Raw genomic sequence first — 21429 nt, forward strand, 5'->3', positions numbered from 1 at the left:
AGCCTTTCTTACCCGTAATATATATACCTTTAGAATCCGTGTGACCTTCGATTAGGTGCAGTAGTATGTTAATGAGGCCCTGGCATTTCCAACAGTCAACCTCAACAAAAGCTCCAAAGACCTCTCCTATGCCAATGTTGTGCTGTAAGATAGCGATTCTCGGTGGGAGCAGAGGCGGGAGTGTGTCCAGCTTGCTTGGGGAGCTTGTACAAACCCCATATACAGACACAGAATACAAAAGGTAAATGAGTTAAAAAGTACAAGTTGGTAGTTACAAAACAGTCACGGGGTTGTAAGATACAGCACAGGGCATATAGACATTAATATTGTAATAACTTTGTCTGGTGCCAGGTGGGTCCTTGAAGTATTAGGGGAACACTTTGTAAAATAGTGATTATCTAACCATTCTGCTGTACACCTGAAACTAATGCAAAATAATACTGAACACAATGCATTCATGTCCTCACACACCTACAAATGTATATGCTAAATTGCATCCAGGGTTTTAGAGAAAACTGGTTGAAGAGCACTTTTCAGAAATATAAAAGAGCACTTTTACAGCAAAGTAAAAGTAATAATTTGGCAATGGGTCCAAAGTCATTCTCAAAGGACAGCATTCTTGCATGTTCATAAGAAGGCCAGGATGAATGAGCAGGAGTGGCTGAGTGCGTGCGCTCACGTCTGTCTGCTGTTTCTGCACTCGGCCCAGGCGCGGACTGCAGGTGTGCCTCAGACAAAGGTGATGCTTCATGAACTGTGCTCACAATTCTGACTGCTTGTTTCACTGATACAATCCCCTTGTGTTTCCCAGAACATCTCGCTTTGCCTCATTCCCTGAATACTTGGTAGTGCAGATAAAGAAGTTCACTTTTGGTCTTGACTGGGTTCCCAAAAAATTTGGTAGGTATCTTGTGCATGCTTTTGCTTAAAACATCAAATTACCCATTTGAAAAACATGGCATGTGAAAGAGCCGGAAAGTTCCATTTAATTCTCTTCCCATCATTTCCACCTTTCTCTTTTGAATTAGAGTATATAAGCACTGATGATAAAATTAGCACCCCTGGAATAATAGGGTCTGGCATGAGTGAAAACTGGACCCCCACATAATCAATAAATAATGCTTCCCAAACGTTGCAGTGCAAACAGACTGCCATCTTGGTAAATACAGATGCTGATTCAGCAAGTCTGGAGTGGGGTTTGGGATTCATAATTCTTTTTAAAAAATATATATTTCATTGATTTCAGAGAGGAAGGGAGAGGGAGAGAGAGATAGAAACATCAATGATGAGAGAGAATCATTGATCGACTACCTCCTGCATGCCCCGCACTGGGGACCGAGCCTACAACCCAAGCATGTGCCCTGGACCAGAATCGAACCTAGGACCCTTCAGTTCGTAGGCCAATGCTCTATCCACTGAGCCAAATCGGCTAGGGCAATTTCTTTTAAAAAAAATAATTAAATACTATGTTTTATTTTTTACTTGTATTTATTATTATTTTTTATTGAATTTATTGGGGTGACATCGGTTAATGAAATTATACAGGTTTCAGGTACATAATTCTATAATACATCGTCTGTATCATGTATTATGTGTTCACCACGCCAAGTCAAGCCTCCTTCGTGGCCTAGAAGGAGGTCCAGTTTTATCCTCTTTGTTTTTTTCAAGCCAGTGCCTCAGACTGTTTGCCAGCTTTTTAAACTTTTTGTTTTATTAGAGCACTTAAAAAAAAAAAAAACCCACTCAGGCTTTACATTGGTTAAGTAAGCACTCATCTGCTCGTCTGAAGGGAATGGGTAAAAATAATGGGAAACCGGCTGGAGTGGTTTCCCAGAACTCTCCCGCCCTACCAGCTTGCATAGCACCTGTTTGATGTTATGCTGGCTGTGACCGATTCTCTGGCAGATTTTGACTCTTCCTGTGGAATGGTTTTGTGGGCAAGGAGAAGGGCAGAGGGCAGGATGCTCATCACATAGCCTTTTCTCCGTGGATCTAAGTACCTGGGAAAACACTGACTTTGCACTGCTTTGCACTGCTTTGGACACAGTGTTCTTATTTTTCTTTGTTCTTGGAGTTCCTAGAAAGGAACAAAAATCCAGATAAGATTTCATAGGCTTGCCGAATTTAAAGGAGCTCCAAAGCTTTCTTTAACGAACCTGAATTTTTCTGCTGAGGAACAGTTGTATTGATTTTGTAGGTCAAACATTATGTTTGTTGTTGTGGTTCTCTAAGATGACAAACTTTTTTTAAAACTAAGCTTTTTCTTCGGGTGGTTATTTTGAAGTGGGATTGATACACCTGGCATTATAACGGGATTGGGGGGATCCTATGTTCAGGTTCTGTTTGCTTCCCGAAGACACACACCCTACAACATTTGAGCCCATTTATTATTATATCTGAATATCTGCAATACTAAATCTCAACAGGATATTAGACTGATACATTTTGTATGTTAGTCAACACAAGAACAATCAAACTGAGAAGCTAAAAAATGTACCCAGGACTTGAGATTCAACTCATTTCTTTAAAACTTCATTTTTTATTTATTATTTTAGTTAAATCACATTACTCATCATGATCTGAGAAAAGGCATAGACTTTTACAAACTCACATGTGTAATGAGGACAGGGTGATAACGTAAATTAAAGAAATGGGATGGGTATAAGAGACAGGTAGCTAGCTATCTTGGTCTTTCTTTGGGATTCCACTTTGAATTAGAAAAACATTTTTTCTACTGTAAGAATCAGAACAGCACAGATATGAGGCTCAGGATCATGGGGGCGATAGGAAGTGGTGAGGTCTGTGACAAACTATCAGAGAGGGCACCCCTATGAGAAGGTGCTAGAGATTTGTTTTCAAAATAAGGTGAAAATCTACATTTCTACATTAAAATCTTGGATTTAAGAGTTGGATTTTTTTTTTTTTTTCCCCTTCTGAAAACCAATTTTAAAAACATCACACAGAAAGCTTCTGGGCTACAAATGGTCTACGGGTGTCGGTGTGTGACCCCTGGCTTATCCCATTTGTTCTTGTTCAGTGTGAAATCCGGCCACCCTCTGCACTTGCCCCTGGTTCTCCACTAAAATTGAATCAGTCTTGATGAGTCTGCTGGCCCCGTGATTACTCTGGGGAACCGCAAAGCTTCCCTTAGCTCTGCCTAGACGCATGCATATAGAGTCAGTGGTGCTGATTGTAGGAGGTGATTGCGAGATTTTGGAGAATCCAGAGTATGTAATCGTTCTCATTTTGCAGATGTTTCTATTGATATGCCAGACCTACTTGATATCAACCACCTCCGAGCCAGGGGGTTACAGCCAGGAGAGGAGGAACTTCCGGACATCAGCCCTCCCATCGTCATTCCTGATGACTCAAAAGGTATCATCTTCAGGAGGACATTCTCTACCCGTCCTGCTACCTGAGTCTGCTGGAATGGTCACTTTTCTCCCTCCACTCTGCTGTCCCTTGGCTGCCTTTCTCTGATGTAACCCACCATAGGCACACAGAAGTGAGGCCTGGAGGCAACCGTCAACTTAAAATAGATATGGGGCCGAGACTGGTTTGGCTCAATGGCTAGAGCGTCGGCTTAGGGACTGAAGGGTCCTGGGTTCGATTCCGGTCAAGGGCATGTACCTTGGTTGTGGGCATATCCCCAGTGGGGGGTGTGCAAGAGGCAGCTGATCGATGACTCTCTCTCATCGATGTTTCTAACTCTCTCTCTCCCTTCCTCTCTGTACAAAATCAATAAAATATATTAAAAAAATAAATAAATAAAATAGATATGGGAAGAGGCACAGACCCATCACAAGTAGTTGAAAGGGACCTGTGGCAACAGAGGGCCACCAAGCTCCAGGAAGTTTTTATTTATTTTTATTTTATTTAAAAAATATATATATTTTATTAATTTTTTACAGAGAGGAAGGGAGAGGGATAGAGAGCCAGAAACATCGATCAGCTGCTTCTGCACACCCCCTATTGATTGGGGATGTGCCTGCAACCAAGGTACATGCCCTTGACCGGAATTGAACTCTGGACCTTTCAGTCCACAGGCCAACGCTCTATCCACTGAGCCAAACAGGTTTCAGCTCCAGGAAGTTTTTAGATTATGTTGCCTGTGGCTTTACCTTCGTCTCTCCACTTCTCCAAATGGATGTGTAGATGAAAAAGAAGGTGTTTTCAGTAGTCTAAGGGAGCTGTATCATTCTCAGAATATCTTTGGACAACGGGAAGGGGACGTTCAGCCGTATGTGTTGGTTTTAAACATCTGGCCCACATCTCACCTTCCCAGCTTCCTCACTGCTTCATAGCAAGAGAGTGGTTTGAGTTTCTCTTTCACTCTGTGAATGATAAGTCATTCATTGTTCATAATGCTTCACTTTGGAAGGGAAAAGGATGTGCAAAAAAATAGCTGCCTCACCTTTGTGGTTCCAAGGACAGCTGAAAAATCTTGGTTCCATGATTAGCTCATTTATTCTGATGAAACTGGTTTCATTCTGGCTTTGTTTGCTCACCTGTTTACTGTTCACCTTCTTAAAGAGTTGATTAAGTGGAATAACTCATAGTGATAGAGGACTGTAGGCCCCTCTAACAAAGGCCTTTCATCAGATGAGCAGCGAATGTTATTAGTGACCTAATTTGAGTGCACAAGGAGGATAAGGTGAATCTAAGAGGAGCAAGACAGGATTCCAGATCAGCATCTTGTCCCATAGTTCCCTAACGCTAATCAAATGTGAGAGCACAGAGTGTGGAGAAACCTGTACATGGAACATTCTAACATTCTGGGTTATGGGTACAGATGATTCTTGAAAGGAATTCAAGAAAGAAGAGATCAGTATGAAAATTACTGAAGGACAAGATGGCTTATTAGCATGGCTCCTGCTTTCTCTGAGGCTTTTTTTTAAAAATATATTTTATGAGTTTTTACAGAGAGGATGAGAGAGGGATAGAAAGCTAGAAACATTGATGAGAGAGAATCATTGATCAGCTGTCTTTTGCACACCCCCTACCGGGGATGTGCCTGCAACCAAGGTACATGCCCTTGACCGGAATCGAACCCGGGACCTCTCTGAGGCTCTTAATAGAATCATCAGCTTGTAATTACAAAGAGTTTTTAGAAATGTAGGGAGAGAACTGATTTAGTTCATTACGATGATAACCAGAGCACCATGTTTTATCTGCTCTAAATGTATTTCCCCTCCTCACTTTCATCACTCTATGTTGGTCAGGTGAGGGTGGTCTTTCTCTAAAACACTTTGCCATGGTTTGGTCTCATTTTCTTCCCTCTTCCTTAATTTCCAGATCGCCTGATGAACCAACTGATAGACCGTATGTATCTTTTGAAAAATTTCCTAGTGTCTTACCGTGGTTGTTGGCCTGACACATTTATCTGTGGGGATTGAGTAGAGGGCATTGTTCTGTTCGGGTGTATATGTAGCTTTTCCTCAGTGGAAATGATCCTTTGTCTGCAAGTTGAGGTAACTGATGTAAACCAGTGACGGTGGTTAGATGTCCCTGTAGCTCACGAGAGTGACCATTAGCATGAGAGCGAACCAGCCCTGGGTTGGAAAATTGGGCTCTGCCATTCATGACTGTGTGACCTAGAATCATTTACTTAACTTCTCTGAGCCTATTTCCTCATGAATGAATGGGAGCCATTTCTTTCTCCTCTGGCCACATGAGGAGGCCTCTTCTTGCAATGAGAGGACAGTAGTCCTTCACTTTTTTTTGCTCCTGATGCTGCATAACGAAGACACACATCTGGCAGGATATGGTAGTATTAATACTCTCAAGGCTGTTAGTGTCATTTGGATTGTAGGCTAATTTTATAGCCTTTTTATTTCCTTTAGTCCTGTGGGAGTTGATATTCTTGGTTTTCTAAAAAGGAAAAGAAAAATACACTATTTATACTAAATATTTAGATAATAATTAGGGGAAAGCGGGAATGTTTAGCACTAAATACACTGAATATTTTTGTCTACAAAGCCTTTCTGGAGATGAACTATGGTTAACACTTGTGCTCTCCATTTCCCAGAGTTGATTACTTCCTTTGATTGCTGATATAGCTAAAGGCCTGCTGTAGCTTCCGGTGAGATTTAAGGAACAGCCCTTTTGACCTGTAGATAATGCTTTTCTCTTCCAATTTCAGTCCTAGGAGAGGCTCCTATAGAGGTCTTGAGCATGATCTGAGACTGACATGGTTCTGGGAATACACTAAATCTCCCCATACAAAATTAGAGAATTATTTTTCAGTGCTTGGATAGACCAGGTGATTATCATGATTCCTATTGAGGACAAGGCTTTAGGTCAACTCAACTCAAATAGCTTAATATTTGGATGGCTTTAATACAAATAGAACAAAGTTAAACCACCATTTGCACACCTAACAAAATAGCACTTTCTTTGGATAGCAGGTGGATAAAGGGTTGAAGAGATGCGAAGACAGGAAGGTAGTTTATCTTTTCACACTAGAATGTCCTGCTGTGCTCTGTAGCCTCAGACATCGATGAGTCATCGGTGATGCAGCTGGCTGAGATGGGCTTCCCGCTAGAAGCGTGTCGGAAGGCTGTGTACTTTACTGGAAATATGGGAGCCGAGGTGGCCTTCAACTGGATCATTGTTCACATGGAGGAGCCAGGTAGGTGGTCGGAAATGGAATGGCTTTTGAGTCTGATGCAGAACTCAGTGATGCTAACTAAGCCTTGGAAGGATCTTTCTTGGTCCTTCCATACCTTCCAGACCTGTTCCCCGAATGACTTTCCAGTTCACAGTCTGCTGCAGTGTGTGTGTGTGTGTGTGGGCTGCCTTTGCCAGTGGAGCAAAGTCACAGTGTTGGTCTTTCCTCTTATTTTTAAGTGACAGCTTGGTTGAAATATAATTCAGACCAGTGGAAAGATGTTGGATATACTTCTACCAAGGAGAGGATGAAGACTTGAAATAGACCAATGTGCATGAAGACATAGGACCTGTTTAGCTTTTACTTTTATCTACTTTATGATGATAATTCACTCATTTAAAGTGTATATTTCAATGGTTTTTTTAGTAAACTTATAGAGTTGTACAACTATCACCACTACCTAACTTTTAGAATATTTTTTCCCCCTGGAAAGAAATCCTGTACACTTTAGCAGTCACTTTCCATTCCCCCGCTCTTCCTAGCCTTTGACAACCACTAGTCAGTTTCCTAGACTTGCCTATTTTGGACATCTTATACAAATAGAAACATACAATAGAAGATTTTTTTGTGTATAGTTTCCCTCACTTAGCATAAGGCTTTTAAGGTTCATTTATGTTATAGCATATGTCAGTATTTCATTTCTTCTTATGAGTGAATAATATTTTACTGTATGGACATACTGAATTTTATTTATCCTTTTACTAGTGGCCTCATGTATGAAACTCATGCAAGTATAGGCCTTCCTCCCCCCAGCTGCTGGCACCAGCTTCCCTCCGGCACCCGGGACCCAGGCTTCCCTCACAGCCTGGCTTCGTCTGGAAGGTTGTCCTGGAGGATGTCCAATCTAATTAGCATATTACACTTTTATTATTATAGATCAGTTGATGGCTACTTGGGTTGTTTCCACTTTTTGGCTACTGTGAATAATGTGGCTATAACTATTTTGTGTATACATTTTTGTGTGGACATGTTTTCATTTCTCTTGAGTGGAGTTGCTGTGTCATATGGTGACTCGATATGTTTAACTTTTTGAGGAACTGCAAAATTGTTTTCAACAGTGGCTGCACCATTTTACATCCCACCAGCAATGTATGAAGGTTTAGTTTCTCCATATCCTCACCAACCTTGTTATTACTGTTTTTATTGTAGCTATTTCAGTGGATGCGAAGTGGTGTCTCATTATAGTTTTGATTTGCATTTTCCTAACGACTGATGATGTAGAGCATCTTTTCATATTATTGGTCATTTATATATCTTTGGAGAAATGTCTATTCATATCCTACGCCCATTTTTAATGAGGTTACTTGTCTTTTTATTGTTGAGTTCTGAGGGTTCTTCTTGTACTCTGAATACAAGTACCTTAGATATATGACTTGGAAATATTTTCTCCCATTCTGTGGGTTGTCTTCTCACGCTCTTAATGGTATCTTTATAAACAAAAGTTTTTAAGTTTGCTGAGGTATAATTTATCTAGTTTTTTTCTTTTGTCACTTGTGATTTTGGTGTTTATCTAAGAAACCATTGCCTACCCCAATGTCACAAAGATTTACTCATATGTTTTCTTCTACGAGTTTTGTAGTTTTAGCTCTTACACTTAGGTCAGTGATCCACCTTGAGTTAATTTCTGTATAAGGTGTGAGGCAGAGTTCTACCTTCATTCTTTTGCCTGTGAATATGAAATTCTCTGAGCAGCATTTGTTGAGAAGACTGTCCTAACCCCATTCAATGGTCTTGGTAGCCTTCTTGGGGATCATTTGACCATGGATTTGTGGGCTTATTTCGGGACTCAATTCTGTTCGCTTGATCTATATGTTTATCTTTATGCGAGTACTGTCTTGATTATTGTAACTTTACAGGTATTCTTCCTTTATTTTAAGATCAAAGAAAGAAAAAGTTCTGAGCATGATTATTTTCCCAGATTTTGCTGAACCATTGACCATGCCTGGTTACGGAGGAGCAGCCTCCGCTGGAGCCTCTGTTTTTGGTGCTACTGGGTTGGATAACCAGCCTCCAGAGGAGACTGTGTCTATCATCACCTCCATGGGATTCCATCGAAATCAGGCTATTCAGGCGCTACGAGCAACGGTAAGTGCAAGAGACTGTGTGTTGGATTCTCTTCTTTAATCGGAGTGTTTTGTATTTCATCAGTAGCAATTGAGACTTTCCAATATTCTGTGATCTTTTGAGGTCATGCTTGCCTTACTCTATACACTACAATGATCCACGGAGATTTATTTGCATACAGTATATATAAAGCTCAAATAAATGAATGAGTGAATCATACAGAGAGCTTAAAACTAGGGAGATAAAAAACATAGGGAGATAATATAACGGGCAAAATGATCAAACTGAAAGAAACTCCATTTCATCTTAATGCTTATTAACAGAGGACCAGACATTTGATCTGCAGCTTACTTGCTGCCCTAAAGCGAAGAGGTATGCATGTAATTCTGTGTCCAATAAGGCAGTTCTTTAGGGAAAAAAACATGCTTTTCTGATACTAAGACCTTGGAGAAATGTCCCTGGAAGTCCTCATAGTGAAGACTGAATGGGTCCTTGGAATTTTCTGCTTCTGTTTCTCTCTGCAGAGAGAGAAGGTCCTTCAGGTATTCATGAACCTTCTGATATTGTCAGGAGAGAAGGCACAATGAAGCTAGAGGATAGATACCGTGTTTCCCCGAAAATAAGACATCCTCCGAAAATAAGACCTAGTGCATGGAAAGATAAGACATCCCCTGAAAATAAGACCTAGTGCAACTTTGGGAGAAAAAATTAATATAAGACACTGTCTTATTTTCGGGGAAACGGTTGAAGTTTTCCTTTCGTAGCGCAAATCTCTGTTTAATATTGAGGGAAATTACTTTTTTTTTTTTTTTTTTAAACCCAGCCTTCCTTGCCACAATATGTTCCATTTATGAGTGGTTGTCTGCTACCGATTCCTTCTCAGTGTCCTCACTGGTTGCCTGCTGGTCACCATGATTCTCAACTAGCATTTGTTTCACTCTGGGCACCTGCTTATGTCTTACTCATTTTACTTGCTTGGCTCTTCCACCAGAGATTCTGACTATGTCTAAATACACTCTTTACCTCTCCAGTGATATCACTAATGGGGAGATGGACATATTTTTCTGATCATTTGGTTTGAACTGTACAGAGGTCAGTTTAAACCTATTTAACTTCACTAACCAGTGTGAAGTTATCAAGGTATTAATTTAACGGGCAAGGTATTAATCAAGGTATTAATTTTGTCTCTACTGCAGTTCAACCATTGTGCCAACATTTGGAGAGAGGAAGCATTAATGTAGTATTGCACTGGTATCCTTCTAACTGGCATGGTTATCTGCAGGAAATATAGTAGGCAGAGAATGTAGTGTGTGTAGTTATTGTGGCCTTTGAAAGGGCTGCACCCAAACACGTGCCATACCCCTTTGACATTCTGTACCCCGTCATTATCAGCACCAGCCTGCAGAAACAAAGACTGATATGGGCTTTAGAATGCTGATCTGCTGCTCAGAATTTTTCCCCCAGTGAATCTAGTTACTGATCCCAGTTGGGAGACTTGCAGAATACCAAGCACATTTCCTATGTGGAGTCAGAGCTTCTTACTCAGAAGACACTTAGGACTAATGGGTTCAGGTTTCCTGCCCTCACTGCCTGACATCCTGGCTCACATGGCCAGGATGTAATGAGGCCTGAGGACGGCATACATTGTAAACATGTTTTGCTTTATTAGAACAGTAACCTGGAAAGAGCACTGGATTGGATCTTTAGCCACCCCGAGTTTGAGGAGGACAGTAACTTTGTGACCGAGATGGAGAATAACGCCAATGCAAACATTATTTCCGAGGCCAAGCCTGAAGGACCTCGAGTCAAGGATGGATCCGGAAGTAAGTTCTTTGCCTGAGGGATTGTCTGAGCAATTGTGACTGTGCATTCGGCTCACCCCCTTCCCTCCCACCACACACATTGAAGCGCTTGCCACCGTTCAGAAGTGAGCACAGATCTCACCCTCTCCTAAATGGTACATTTGGTCACATTGCATGGCCGCGGTGATCGGATACGGTCCTGGGCAGACTCAGTCATGCTGCTTGTAGTGCGTGTGCTCACGCTTAGCGCCAGCTTTGACTTTGTCCGTCCTGTGAGATAAAATCTTTTTCATGTACCATGGATGTTTTGTGTCTAAAAGAGGACATTTATTTTCATGTGGTGGTTTTGAAAGTCGAAAAGCAGTCTTATGCCCTTGACCCTGTCATTGCCCCTGAAGGGCTGTCAGGATGGCAGGAAGAGGTGCCATAAGCCAATGTTCTACCTTTGAAGAGCAAACACGTATGTGTGTGACTGTGTGCCAGGCACTGTTCTAAGCTCTTTGCATGTATACAGTCAGTTAATCCTCAACACCCTCGTTTTATAGGGGGGGAAACTGAGGCACAGAAAGATTAGGTATCTTGCCTGAAGTCCCATAGCTCTTAAGAGGTGGAGCCAAGGTTCAAACCCAGAATCCTTGTTCTTTCTCACTGTGATACCCTGCTTCTCAGACTGTCATCGCCTACAGAATAATGTTCAGGCTCTTTAGCCTGGCATGTGTCTCCTCCTCCAGTCAGATGTCAGCCTACCTTCTCTCGGTGTCATTTCTTCTGCCCCTCGCTCCACACACAGTTCAGATGCCTGGCACTGTCGCCACAGCACCAGCCCACCCAGCTGTCATTCACCCTCTTCTCGCTACTTCCAGGCCTTTGCTCAGGCTAATCCTTCACTGTGAAATGCCTTCTTTCCTATCACTGCACACCAAAATCCTTACTGTGATCCAAAACGTGGCCACAGGTTCTCTTTCTCTTGTTGGCTTTCCCAGGTCCTTGCCAGCCAGTCCATCCTTACCCCATGTGCTCGTAATAATTATACCAATATTAACAACTAGCATTTGTGCCACCCCTAATCCTCACAATAATCCTACAAGGTAGGTTTTACAGATGAAGAAATTGAGTAGAGAGGGTTAATTGCCAAGGGCACAACTTAGTGATGGGTAGAACCAGAATTCCAACCCAGGCAGTCTGCCTCTGGAGCCTGTGCCCAGAGCCACTCTAACATGGTGTTTGTTCCTTTGTTATTAGAGATATTCATCTTGCAATAAAATTGTTTATGTCAACATCTGTGTCTCCCATTTGACCGGAAGCTGTGAAGCACAGAGATCATTTTTACTTTTATAAAGCTCACGGTGGCTAGCACATAGAAAGTACCAAATAAAAATAATTGGATTTAGTTCAATTACACTAGTAGTGTTCACTCCTATTCCCATAGAGCTGTAGCTCTACTTATTAATGGTCTTATCAGACATAATATGTATGTATTGATCTAGCTCTAGAGAGAGAAGATGAGAGAGAAATCTTCTTTTATAGAAAATGGGAATTTCTTTATTAAAATTGCTTTATCCTCTCTAAGTAAGAAAAGGAGAACTTCTATAATCAAAGGATCTTGTATTGCTTTTTAGAAACCAGTGGTTTGCCTAAATTATTAAAATCTGTAACAGACAAGTCGCCAATAATTCATGGACAGGATTTATTACTTCTTACATGTCCATCGGCTCACTGCTTCCTTGACTTTCTGCAATGGACTTGGATGAGTCCTTCTCACAGAAGGAATAAACCACAAGATGGAGCCATCGTAAAGCTGCCAAGATATCTGGCTGCAGAGGGAGGGAGAGTCTGATCATTAAGGTTTTCTGTCTTCTGATGGAGGGAACCCAACCATTGTCCCCAAGACAGGCCCTACTGATCTGAACAGTGTCATCCTCTCCTTGGGCTTACTGCGCTCAGAGGGATCTGCATTGATCCCTGGCACTGCTGGTTTGGAGTTGCATCTTTAAATAGGATGTCATGATGCGATGCTTTCAAGCACCTTAATTTAAAGGTACTATGGGCCAAACTCTGTGACTTTGCTCCTCTTCGCCCCCAAAAGCAATTGCACTTGTGAGTGGGGGTGGGGAAAGAGACAGAGAGGCACTATGAGAAGTCACATGGAGGATGTACAGAACCTCAGGGCAGTAGTAATGAAAATTTTAATTATGAAAAACCAGCAAGCATAAACCACCCTGATTCAGCAAATGCATTTTGCCTCTGAACAGATGTTTCTATTTACTTACTTTTGAATTAACTGTATTGGGGTGACGTTGGCTAATAGGATTATTTAGGTTTCAAATGCACATTTCTACGATACATGATCTGTATATTGCATTGTGTGTACCTTCCCCTCACCCCAAAGTCACATCATCTTCCATCACCATGTATTTGGCCCCCTTTACCTTTTAATACCCTCCCACCCCTTCCCAGATGTTTTTACAGAAGCCTTTCTAGCACTGTGCTTGGCCCCTGGCAGTTGATCAGCAAATGAATGATTGAATGAAGAACTGAATGAATGGCAGCTGGTAGTGGTCACAGAGATAGTTTGGTTTTCTTTTTGCTTTCTCCAAAAGTGCTCAATGGAGAAAGCAAAAAGACTTGGCGACGTATTTTGTGTTACATTGCATACATCACAGGAAAGGAAAACTATGTCCATTGTGCTTTGTTGCATTAGCACTTGAACTCATGTCAGTCACTTCTCCTTTAAAAAAATTATCATTTATATTGTTTATTTTTTCTTATGATTAAAGGGATATGTGATAATTTTAGCAACTTGAAAAAAATACAGATACCCGAAAAGAGCGGAAAAAATGACTCAACAATCTCACTACCCAGTCACAACCACTGTTAATATTTTGTGAATATTTTTATATTTTTCTATGCAAATACATAAAAATGAGTATAAATATAATATGTTTTTAAGAGGATGCATTTTTTAAACTATATTTTTATTGATTTCAGAGAGGAAAGAGGGGAGAAAGAGAAACATCAATTTTGAGAATCATTGATTGCCTCCTGCATGCCCCTACTGGGGATTGAGCCCACAACCTGGGCACGTGCCCTTAACCAGAATGGAACCCAGGACCCTTCAGTCACAGGATGATACTCTATCCACTCAGCCAAATAAACCAGGGTTAATATGTATATTTATAAAAAATATAAATTCTATTCTGTACATGTTATTTTATTTCCTGCTTTTCCCCTAATTGTGGCTGTCCATATATCGATACATAAGTCTAGATTATTGAATAGCTATATATATAAAAGCCTAAATGACTGTCATGACCAGATGACTGGCCGGCTATGATACCCACTGACCACCAGGGGGCAGATGCTTAATGCAGGAGCTGCCCCCTGGTGGTCAGTGCACTCTCACAGCCAACCTCCCAAGGCTAGCCAACCTCTCGAGGTCCCTCCCCTGGCCGGCTGGACCTGATCATCCCCTATCAGGACCAGGTGAGATAGTCCCATCAGCCTGGATTGCCAAACATGCCAAGGGACCCCACCCATGCACAAATTTGTGTACCAGGCCTTTAGAATATTAATAACATTTCACTATATAAATGTAGCATAATTTATATCCATAATTTTAGGCCAACTAGTTATTATTTAAATAAAAGATGATTACAGAAAGTTTCAAATAACAAGTTTGTTTGTACATTCAGAAGATGATGGCAGTGATTTTTAGAAATTTTCTTAAGGGATGAATTCTGTTCACAGAAATACAACAAACATCTTTTTCAATCCCTATCAGATAATAAACATTTACTTACATTTAAATTTCTTCCTTTCCTTCTCTAATAAAATTAATGCTATGGTGAACATTCTTGGGCCCTCATTTGATTATTTCCTTAGGGTAAGTTTCTGGAAGTGAAGTTTGTGAGTAACACTCAGGTTTTTGAGATGTTTGTTATCTTAGCCCAATAAACACCCTGATGGCTCTCCTGTTCCCCATTGGGCTAGCAGTTTTCTTAATTTCTTATATCTTTATTGCCTAGTTGCTTTTCTTCTTGTGTTAATCATGTCTTCATTTCCTTTGGCCCATTTTCCCATTTTTATTGAGGGTTTTTTTTTTTGTTTTTTTTTATTGATTCTTATGAGCGTTTCCTGTATTTTCTGTTAGTTTGGGAATACTGGCACCTTTACAGTATTTGAGTTTTTCTGCCAGAAACATGTTATCCTTTTCCTTCGATTCATGCTTCCCTTCTCCAGCCTCTGCCAAGCGATGATGTTTTCTTTATAAACATCCCAAACACAATTCTGTTTTCTGTGGTACTTAGAAATAAATTTCCCCCATTTTATTTTCTAAATTGTTATTGCTGAACTTTGGAAAGTTCCTGACATTTATAATTGGCCATTCGGCAGGATTTTGATGGGTTAACTTGGGGAGTTGTATATTCTGTGTAGGTATGTGGTTTACATTCCCAAGACACGGCTTTTTGTTTTTTTTTTTTTGTGGGGAGGTTTGGTTGGTGAATTGGTTTAGACAATTTAAAGGTAAGGGTAATTGGTATTTAGGAGCAAAATGGAGAGCCAGAACAGACGACAGTAAAAAAACAAAACAAAACAAAAAACCAACAAATAAAACCATCAACATCAGTTTTCAGGCTCTGTTGTAAGTGGCAGGAGTGCTGAGCAATACTTGTCTGAGCAAAAGTGGAAGTATCTGTATCATAAAAGGCCTGTGGTTGTGACATCCTCTTGGCGTCAGGACCAAACCGGACTCACCAGGAGGTGTATTGATGGGTCCTGCCATGGGCTGGAATTCTGGAGCATCTCAGGGTGCCAGCAACATCTGCAGAGCGTGCAAGGCTTTGCAGAGCGGCAGACATGGCCCTGATGGCAGGCTAGGCCTAAGGGACCCCACACACATACACACACACAGATACACACACACAGATACACACACACACATACACACAGATACACACACACACAGATACACACACACATACACACAGATACACACATACACACACACACACAGACACACACACACATACATACACACACAGATACACACACAGATACACACACACATACACACACACATACACACACACATACACACAGATACACACACATACACAGATACACACACACAGATACACACACAGATACACACAGATACACACACACAGATACACACACATACACACATACACACAGATACACACACACACACACACACACACGGTTTGATTGTGCGTTGGGCCTCTAGTTGTATTATAAAAGCTGGGAAGTCCCAGGGAGACTTGACTCCAGGACTGAAACCCTTTTATCTGAATGTGCCTCTTGGCTTAGCTTCCTCTGGGTTGGTTCCCGTCTGGGGTGGCTCTCCCTGGAGTCCTCAGGATGGCTGCCAGTGCCTCCTACAGCTGTTTCTCCCCAGGCTGCTCAGCAAAGGTCCTGAGACCCATGCATGTGTCCTCCTCTCCTCGGTCACAAGCCCCATACTTGGAGCCTGAGGGTGGAGACCTTTTCCTTCCCAGCTTTGAGTCCTTCAAGCCCTGGTTCAAGTGTGGTCCTGAGCCAGCAGAATTCAGCATCACCTCTGATTTGTTAGATGTGTGAATTCTTGGGCCCCACCCAGACCTCCGGGTGAGATCCTCTGTGAGCCACCCAGCCGCCTGCTTCAGCAGACCCGCCAAGTGGTTCTAATTCCGTTTAAATCAAAGGAACACACCTTAAAAGCGATATGAGGTTACTCTTGCCTTGGGAAGGAGTAAAGTGGCTACTGGGACATCAGGTTAATGATGAAAATAATGACAAGTTTGGTGTCTGAGTTGGAAAAAAGCGACTATTACAAGGACAAGGATTTAATAAGTGCTTGCATCAGATTCTTCCTTGAGGGAACATGTCAATTAAAAAAATCTCTATTGCCATCTTTTTGCATGAAGAAGTCATGCCATTACAAGAAATTCTTTTATTAAATGTTACCTAATTTATTTAAAAGGGTCAGTGCTGTTAACGCTTGGTGAGACAGTAGCTGGCCTTTACTGAACGCCCTGCTCTAGACCAGTGGTCGGCAAACTCATTTGTCAACAGAGCGCCCAATATCAACAGTACAACGATTGAAATTTCTTTTTGAGAGCCAAAATTTTAAAACTTAAACTTCTTCTAACGCCACTTCTCCAAAATAGATTTGCCTAGGCCGTGGTATTTTGTGGAAGAGCCACACTCAAGGGGCCAAAGAGCCGCATATGGCTTGTGTGAGCCTCAGTTTGTCGACCATGGCTCTAAGCATCTCCTCACTCCTTGCAGCCCGGTATTCAGATGGTGGCTCCCACTAGCTAAGTGCCTCCTAGTGGTGGAACCAGCTTGGAATTCAGGGCTGTCTAATTTTGAAGCCTGTGCACTTTCTCCTTTACCCACTATTGAGTTATCTTTATTATTTATTTATTTATTTATTTATAAAATATATTTTTATTGATTTCAAAAAGGGAAAGGGAGAGAGATAGAGAAACATCAGTGATGAAAGAGAATCATTGATTGGCTGCTCCTGCCTGCCCTGACCAGAATTGAACTGTGACCTCCTGGTTCATAGGTCAACGTTCCACCACTGAGCCATGCTGGCTCGGCTTGAATCATCTTATTTTAGATTTTCCATATGGGAATGGAGGAATGGAGGCAGGAGTTTATTTATTTATTATTATTATTTTGTTAATCCTCACGAGAGGATATTTTTTCCATTGGTTTTTAGGGAGAGTGGAAGAGGAAGAGAGAGGGAAAGATAGAGAGAAACATCTGTGTGAGAGAAATGCATCGATTGGTTGCTTCCTACATGAGCCCATGAGCCCCGTCCAAGTACGTACTCTTGATAGGAATCGAACCCGGGACCCTTTGGTCTACAGGCCAACATTCTATCCACTGAACCAAACTGGCTAGGGCGACAGGAGTTTATTTTTGAAAAGGCTCTATTTGTCATCATTTTAGGGCTGGCACCTACCTTTCTGTTGTGTTTTTTAAAATTCAAGAAAGTGGAAAATCAGTCATTCAGTCTGACCTAACGGGGCTTCTCCATTTGCAAAATCATTTCTGTTTCTGTGTTGCACTTGATGAGCATTTATTTTTTTAAAAAAAGAACTGACTGCCAATGTAATTACAATGTGATTAGTCTGTGATTATTCAAACCTGCCCTGGCTCCTTCAACCTCATCAGGAGTGGTTCAGACTTCTGTCGCAGCTGAGATTTTCCAGCACGGGGAGCCGGAGACAGCCGCCTTAACTTGTTATTGATTTACCCAAATCCCTTCCTCTCTTTTTGGGAACTCAGACGTTTTCTAGATCAAGCTGTTGGGGGAAGAAGTTATTTGTAAATATAGAGTGTTTATGAGTCAAATATTAGTCAACTGGAGATGATGCTTTCCCCTTTGTTGTATGGAGGGAGTTAGGGGTGAGTAATGCCACACATTACCCAAGTTAGGAAGATTCAGTTGGAAAACACAGTTTGAGTTTCTCACCAGAAGGCTGCAGATTCCTGGGGTCTTGGTGGTTATTTGAAGGAATCTTTTGGTGTTTCTGTATTCTGAGCCTTCCCTGAAGACTGATTGATGTGTTTCACCCTAAAGAGATACTGCTGCTCTTCAAATTAATGGTCTATAAAATAGAAATTCATTTAATTGCACTCCTGAATCTAGAGCTGCTTTTGTTCATTACGTGTTGTTGGACTATGATTTTCAAAGAGGTAAAGTCATGACTCTCAGGTACATATACACTGAACATATTTCAGACTTTCTTTGATGCATTAATTAATGAGGAAAGCAGGTGTTATTATGGATTGAAAAACATCTGAAAAGCTAAGGTATTTAAAGATAAATTGAGCTCTGGCTAATTTGACTCCGTGGATAGAGTGTTGGCCCACAGACTGAAGTGTCCTAGGTTTGATTCCAGTCAATGGCATATCCCTCAGTTGCAGGTTCAATCCCCAGCCCTGGTTAGGAGGCACCCAATTGATGTGCCTCCCATAGATGTTTCTCTCTCTCTGTCTCTCTCCCTCCCTTCCACTTTCTCTTAAAAAAAAAAATCAATGGAAAAATATCCTCGAGTGAGGGGTTAACAAAAATAAATAAATAAATAAAAATCGATTGCTGAGTTAAATATAAAATTAGTGTCTACTAGGACCATAACCTTCAGTTATGTTTTACTGAACAGATTATTTTTGTTTCTTTACCAGCAAAGATCTACAAGTTAAGTAACTTCATTAAGTCTGGGACCTTTAATCAGCCGTAAACAGTGAGATGAAACAAGTTCTTTCCACGAGACCAGGACCAATAAATCTTTCTTTTTTTTTCTTTTACAGATGATAATAAATGTTTTTAGGCTTTATGGGCCATATCCGTATTATCTCATATTTCCCCCCCTCATTCTTCCCTTTCTCCTCGGCAGTACAAAAATAGGTGGTGGGCTGGATTTGGCCTATGGGTCGTGGCAGTATGCTGATCCCTCCCCTAGGTAACCCTGGGGAGACTATTTATCCATGTGACATGAAAGAACATGCTGTCTACCCCTTCTACTTGCCAAGCTTCATGTATGTTTTTTATGATGGTGCTTTTTCAAAGTATTAAATCGGAGGATAATTGATATTATGTTGGGCAGGGATGGTGGTGGAAAATTTTGACATTAAAAAATTCTTCACATTAGAAAGGTTAGGAACATTTTCTTAAGTTCAAAAAAGGACAAGTTTTGTTGGGAGAGGGAAGTAGAAAGGAAGGATGCTAATTTCAGACACTGTTTAATTCCGGCTGTTTAGAGGGACATTGTTAGCCAGATGTTGGACACAGTGGTTTAGGCAGGGTTTTTTTTTTTATTATTTTTTTATTTATTTTTTATTTATTTTATTTTTTTATACCACTTCCAGTACTTTGAAAAATTCAGAAGAGAAATGATGGTGACTTGGATCAGGGGTTCCTAGTGAAGGTGATAAGAAGTGGTTGGATTCTGGATATGTATCGAAGGAAATGCTGACAGGATTTGCTGATGGATTGGGTGTGTGTAAAGTGTGAGAGAGAAGTTAAGATTTTGTTCTCAGTTGTTGGAAGAGTGGAGTCATCATTGACAGAGACAGCTGAGGCTGAGGAGAGAATGTTCAACAAACAAGGAATGAAAGGGAACTTCCTCAACGTGGTAAAAAGCATCCACAGCTCACATCTTACTCAGTGGTGAAGACGGACTGCTTTCCCCCCAAGGTCAGGGTCAAGACGAGAATGTCCACTCTTGGCATCCCATTTAGCACTGTAACAGGAGGTTCTAGCCAAGGTGAGGCCAGAAAGAGAAGTGAAAAGCATCCAGATTAACAAGGAAGAAGTAAAACTATCTCCATTGCAGAAAACATAATTTTGTATTATATGTAGAAAATTCTAAGGAATCCACTAAAACCCTATTAGAATACTAATGTAGGAACAAGATCCATGTACAAAATTCAGCTGTATCTCCTTACATTAGCAATGAACATTCTGGAAATTAAGAAAATAATTCTTAATGCCATGAGACTGGATAAATCATGACAGGGAAAAGCAAGTTCTGAGGTCACCACCACTGAGAGGTCAGGGAGATGAGGAGCCAGTGAGGCAGCTGGACAGCCAAGAAGGGGTTGTATCCTGAGGGCAAATATTTGAGGAAGAAGGAGGTGATCAGCTATGTGTGATGTGCTGAAGAGTAAGCTGAGTAGGGCTTCACAGCTCAGTCAGGGATGAGTATGGGAGAATGGGAAAGGGAGAGGTAAGGGCAGAGGTCTGCCTAGAACAAATACTTTGAAAAAAATGCAATAAAGATTGAGTACTAGACAAATGAATATGCAAGTCCATTTTTTTTTCTTATTAGATTCCACAGACGTGAATATTCTCAAATCATCATAAAAGGATGTAAACACTCAATTTCTGTAATTGGTAGCCGTTTGCGAAGGACTGGTACTTTTCCGTGGAACCCACTCTGTGTTGTGTAGGTCTCGATTTGGCCAGGGGAGCAGGAGCTCAAATTCATTCAATGTAGATTTGACACAAATTCTCTATCAAATGGCAGGAGGTACTTCTCAGAGAAAAAAAACATCAGTTTCACTCTGTAAGAGGCTGTATATCTCCTTGTTCAGAAAGCAGGAAACCTAAATTTTGGTCCCATATCTACACTAATAAAAAAGAAATATACAAATTGACCATACCTCCCTACACATCCATTAGCTAATCAGGAGTGAGTATGCAAATTAACCCAAAAAGATGGCGGGTTACTTTGCATACACAGGTGCAGAGCGAAAACTGAAGACTCCAGCCCAAGCAAAGATGGAAGACAACCGAAGGTTGAAGACTGAAGAGACTTGGCTTTGCCGCTGCCGGAGCCAAGACCTGGGTCCCAAGTGCTAGAGGAAAACTGATGCCAGCAGCCAGGGGAAGGAAGGCCTATTGCACAAATATTCGTGCAACAGGCCTCTAGTAGTGTATAATCATGAGCAAGTCAGAAATCACAAGAAGCATATTCTGAAGCACCATTCCTTTCTATGAATGGTAATAGCTGTTTGCTGTCTTCCCTATAGTCCTGACATCTGTATGGTATTTTATTCTGAATTGCTCATTTAAGCCTCACCCAACCTTGTGAAGTGGGTGGGTTTTTCATCTTTGTGAAGAAATGAACCTAGAGAGATGGAATAACCCCTCTGCCCTCATGCTGCTGGAATGGGAGAGAGCCAGGTCTACCCTGTTAAACCCATGGATTTGCCACCAGGTTGGCTGCAGGATTTTTATAGCCCTTCTAGATACGAATTTACTGTCAGCTGTATGCTGATGGTTGATGTCCCACTTTGTGATAACTTTGAAGGTTTTGAATTTGGTGTCACTTTGGGTGAGTTTGTGGGTGAATGGGTATAGCAAGGTAAGTA

The 21429-nt window shown here is 41.2% G+C and overlaps 1 protein-coding gene across 2 annotated transcripts in view; it reads left to right on the top strand.

Annotated features, from left to right (window-relative positions):
• Window positions 1-21429, top strand: part of USP13 (ubiquitin specific peptidase 13) — a 113308-nt gene that overhangs the window by 86151 nt on the left and 5728 nt on the right. For both annotated transcript variants that reach the window (XM_036444660.2, XM_045583715.1), the window contains 6 exons: window positions 812-900; window positions 3253-3375; window positions 5296-5322; window positions 6488-6631; window positions 8589-8755; window positions 10404-10557. In XM_036444660.2, coding sequence (XP_036300553.1) covers window positions 812-900; window positions 3253-3375; window positions 5296-5322; window positions 6488-6631; window positions 8589-8755; window positions 10404-10557 — 704 coding nt within the window. The remainder of the gene's footprint in view (window positions 1-811; window positions 901-3252; window positions 3376-5295; window positions 5323-6487; window positions 6632-8588; window positions 8756-10403; window positions 10558-21429) is intronic.

The sequence above is a fragment of the Pipistrellus kuhlii genome, unplaced genomic scaffold, assembly GCF_014108245.1.
Source record: "Pipistrellus kuhlii isolate mPipKuh1 unplaced genomic scaffold, mPipKuh1.p scaffold_m20_p_2, whole genome shotgun sequence".
Classification (NCBI taxonomy): domain Eukaryota; kingdom Metazoa; phylum Chordata; class Mammalia; order Chiroptera; family Vespertilionidae; genus Pipistrellus; species Pipistrellus kuhlii.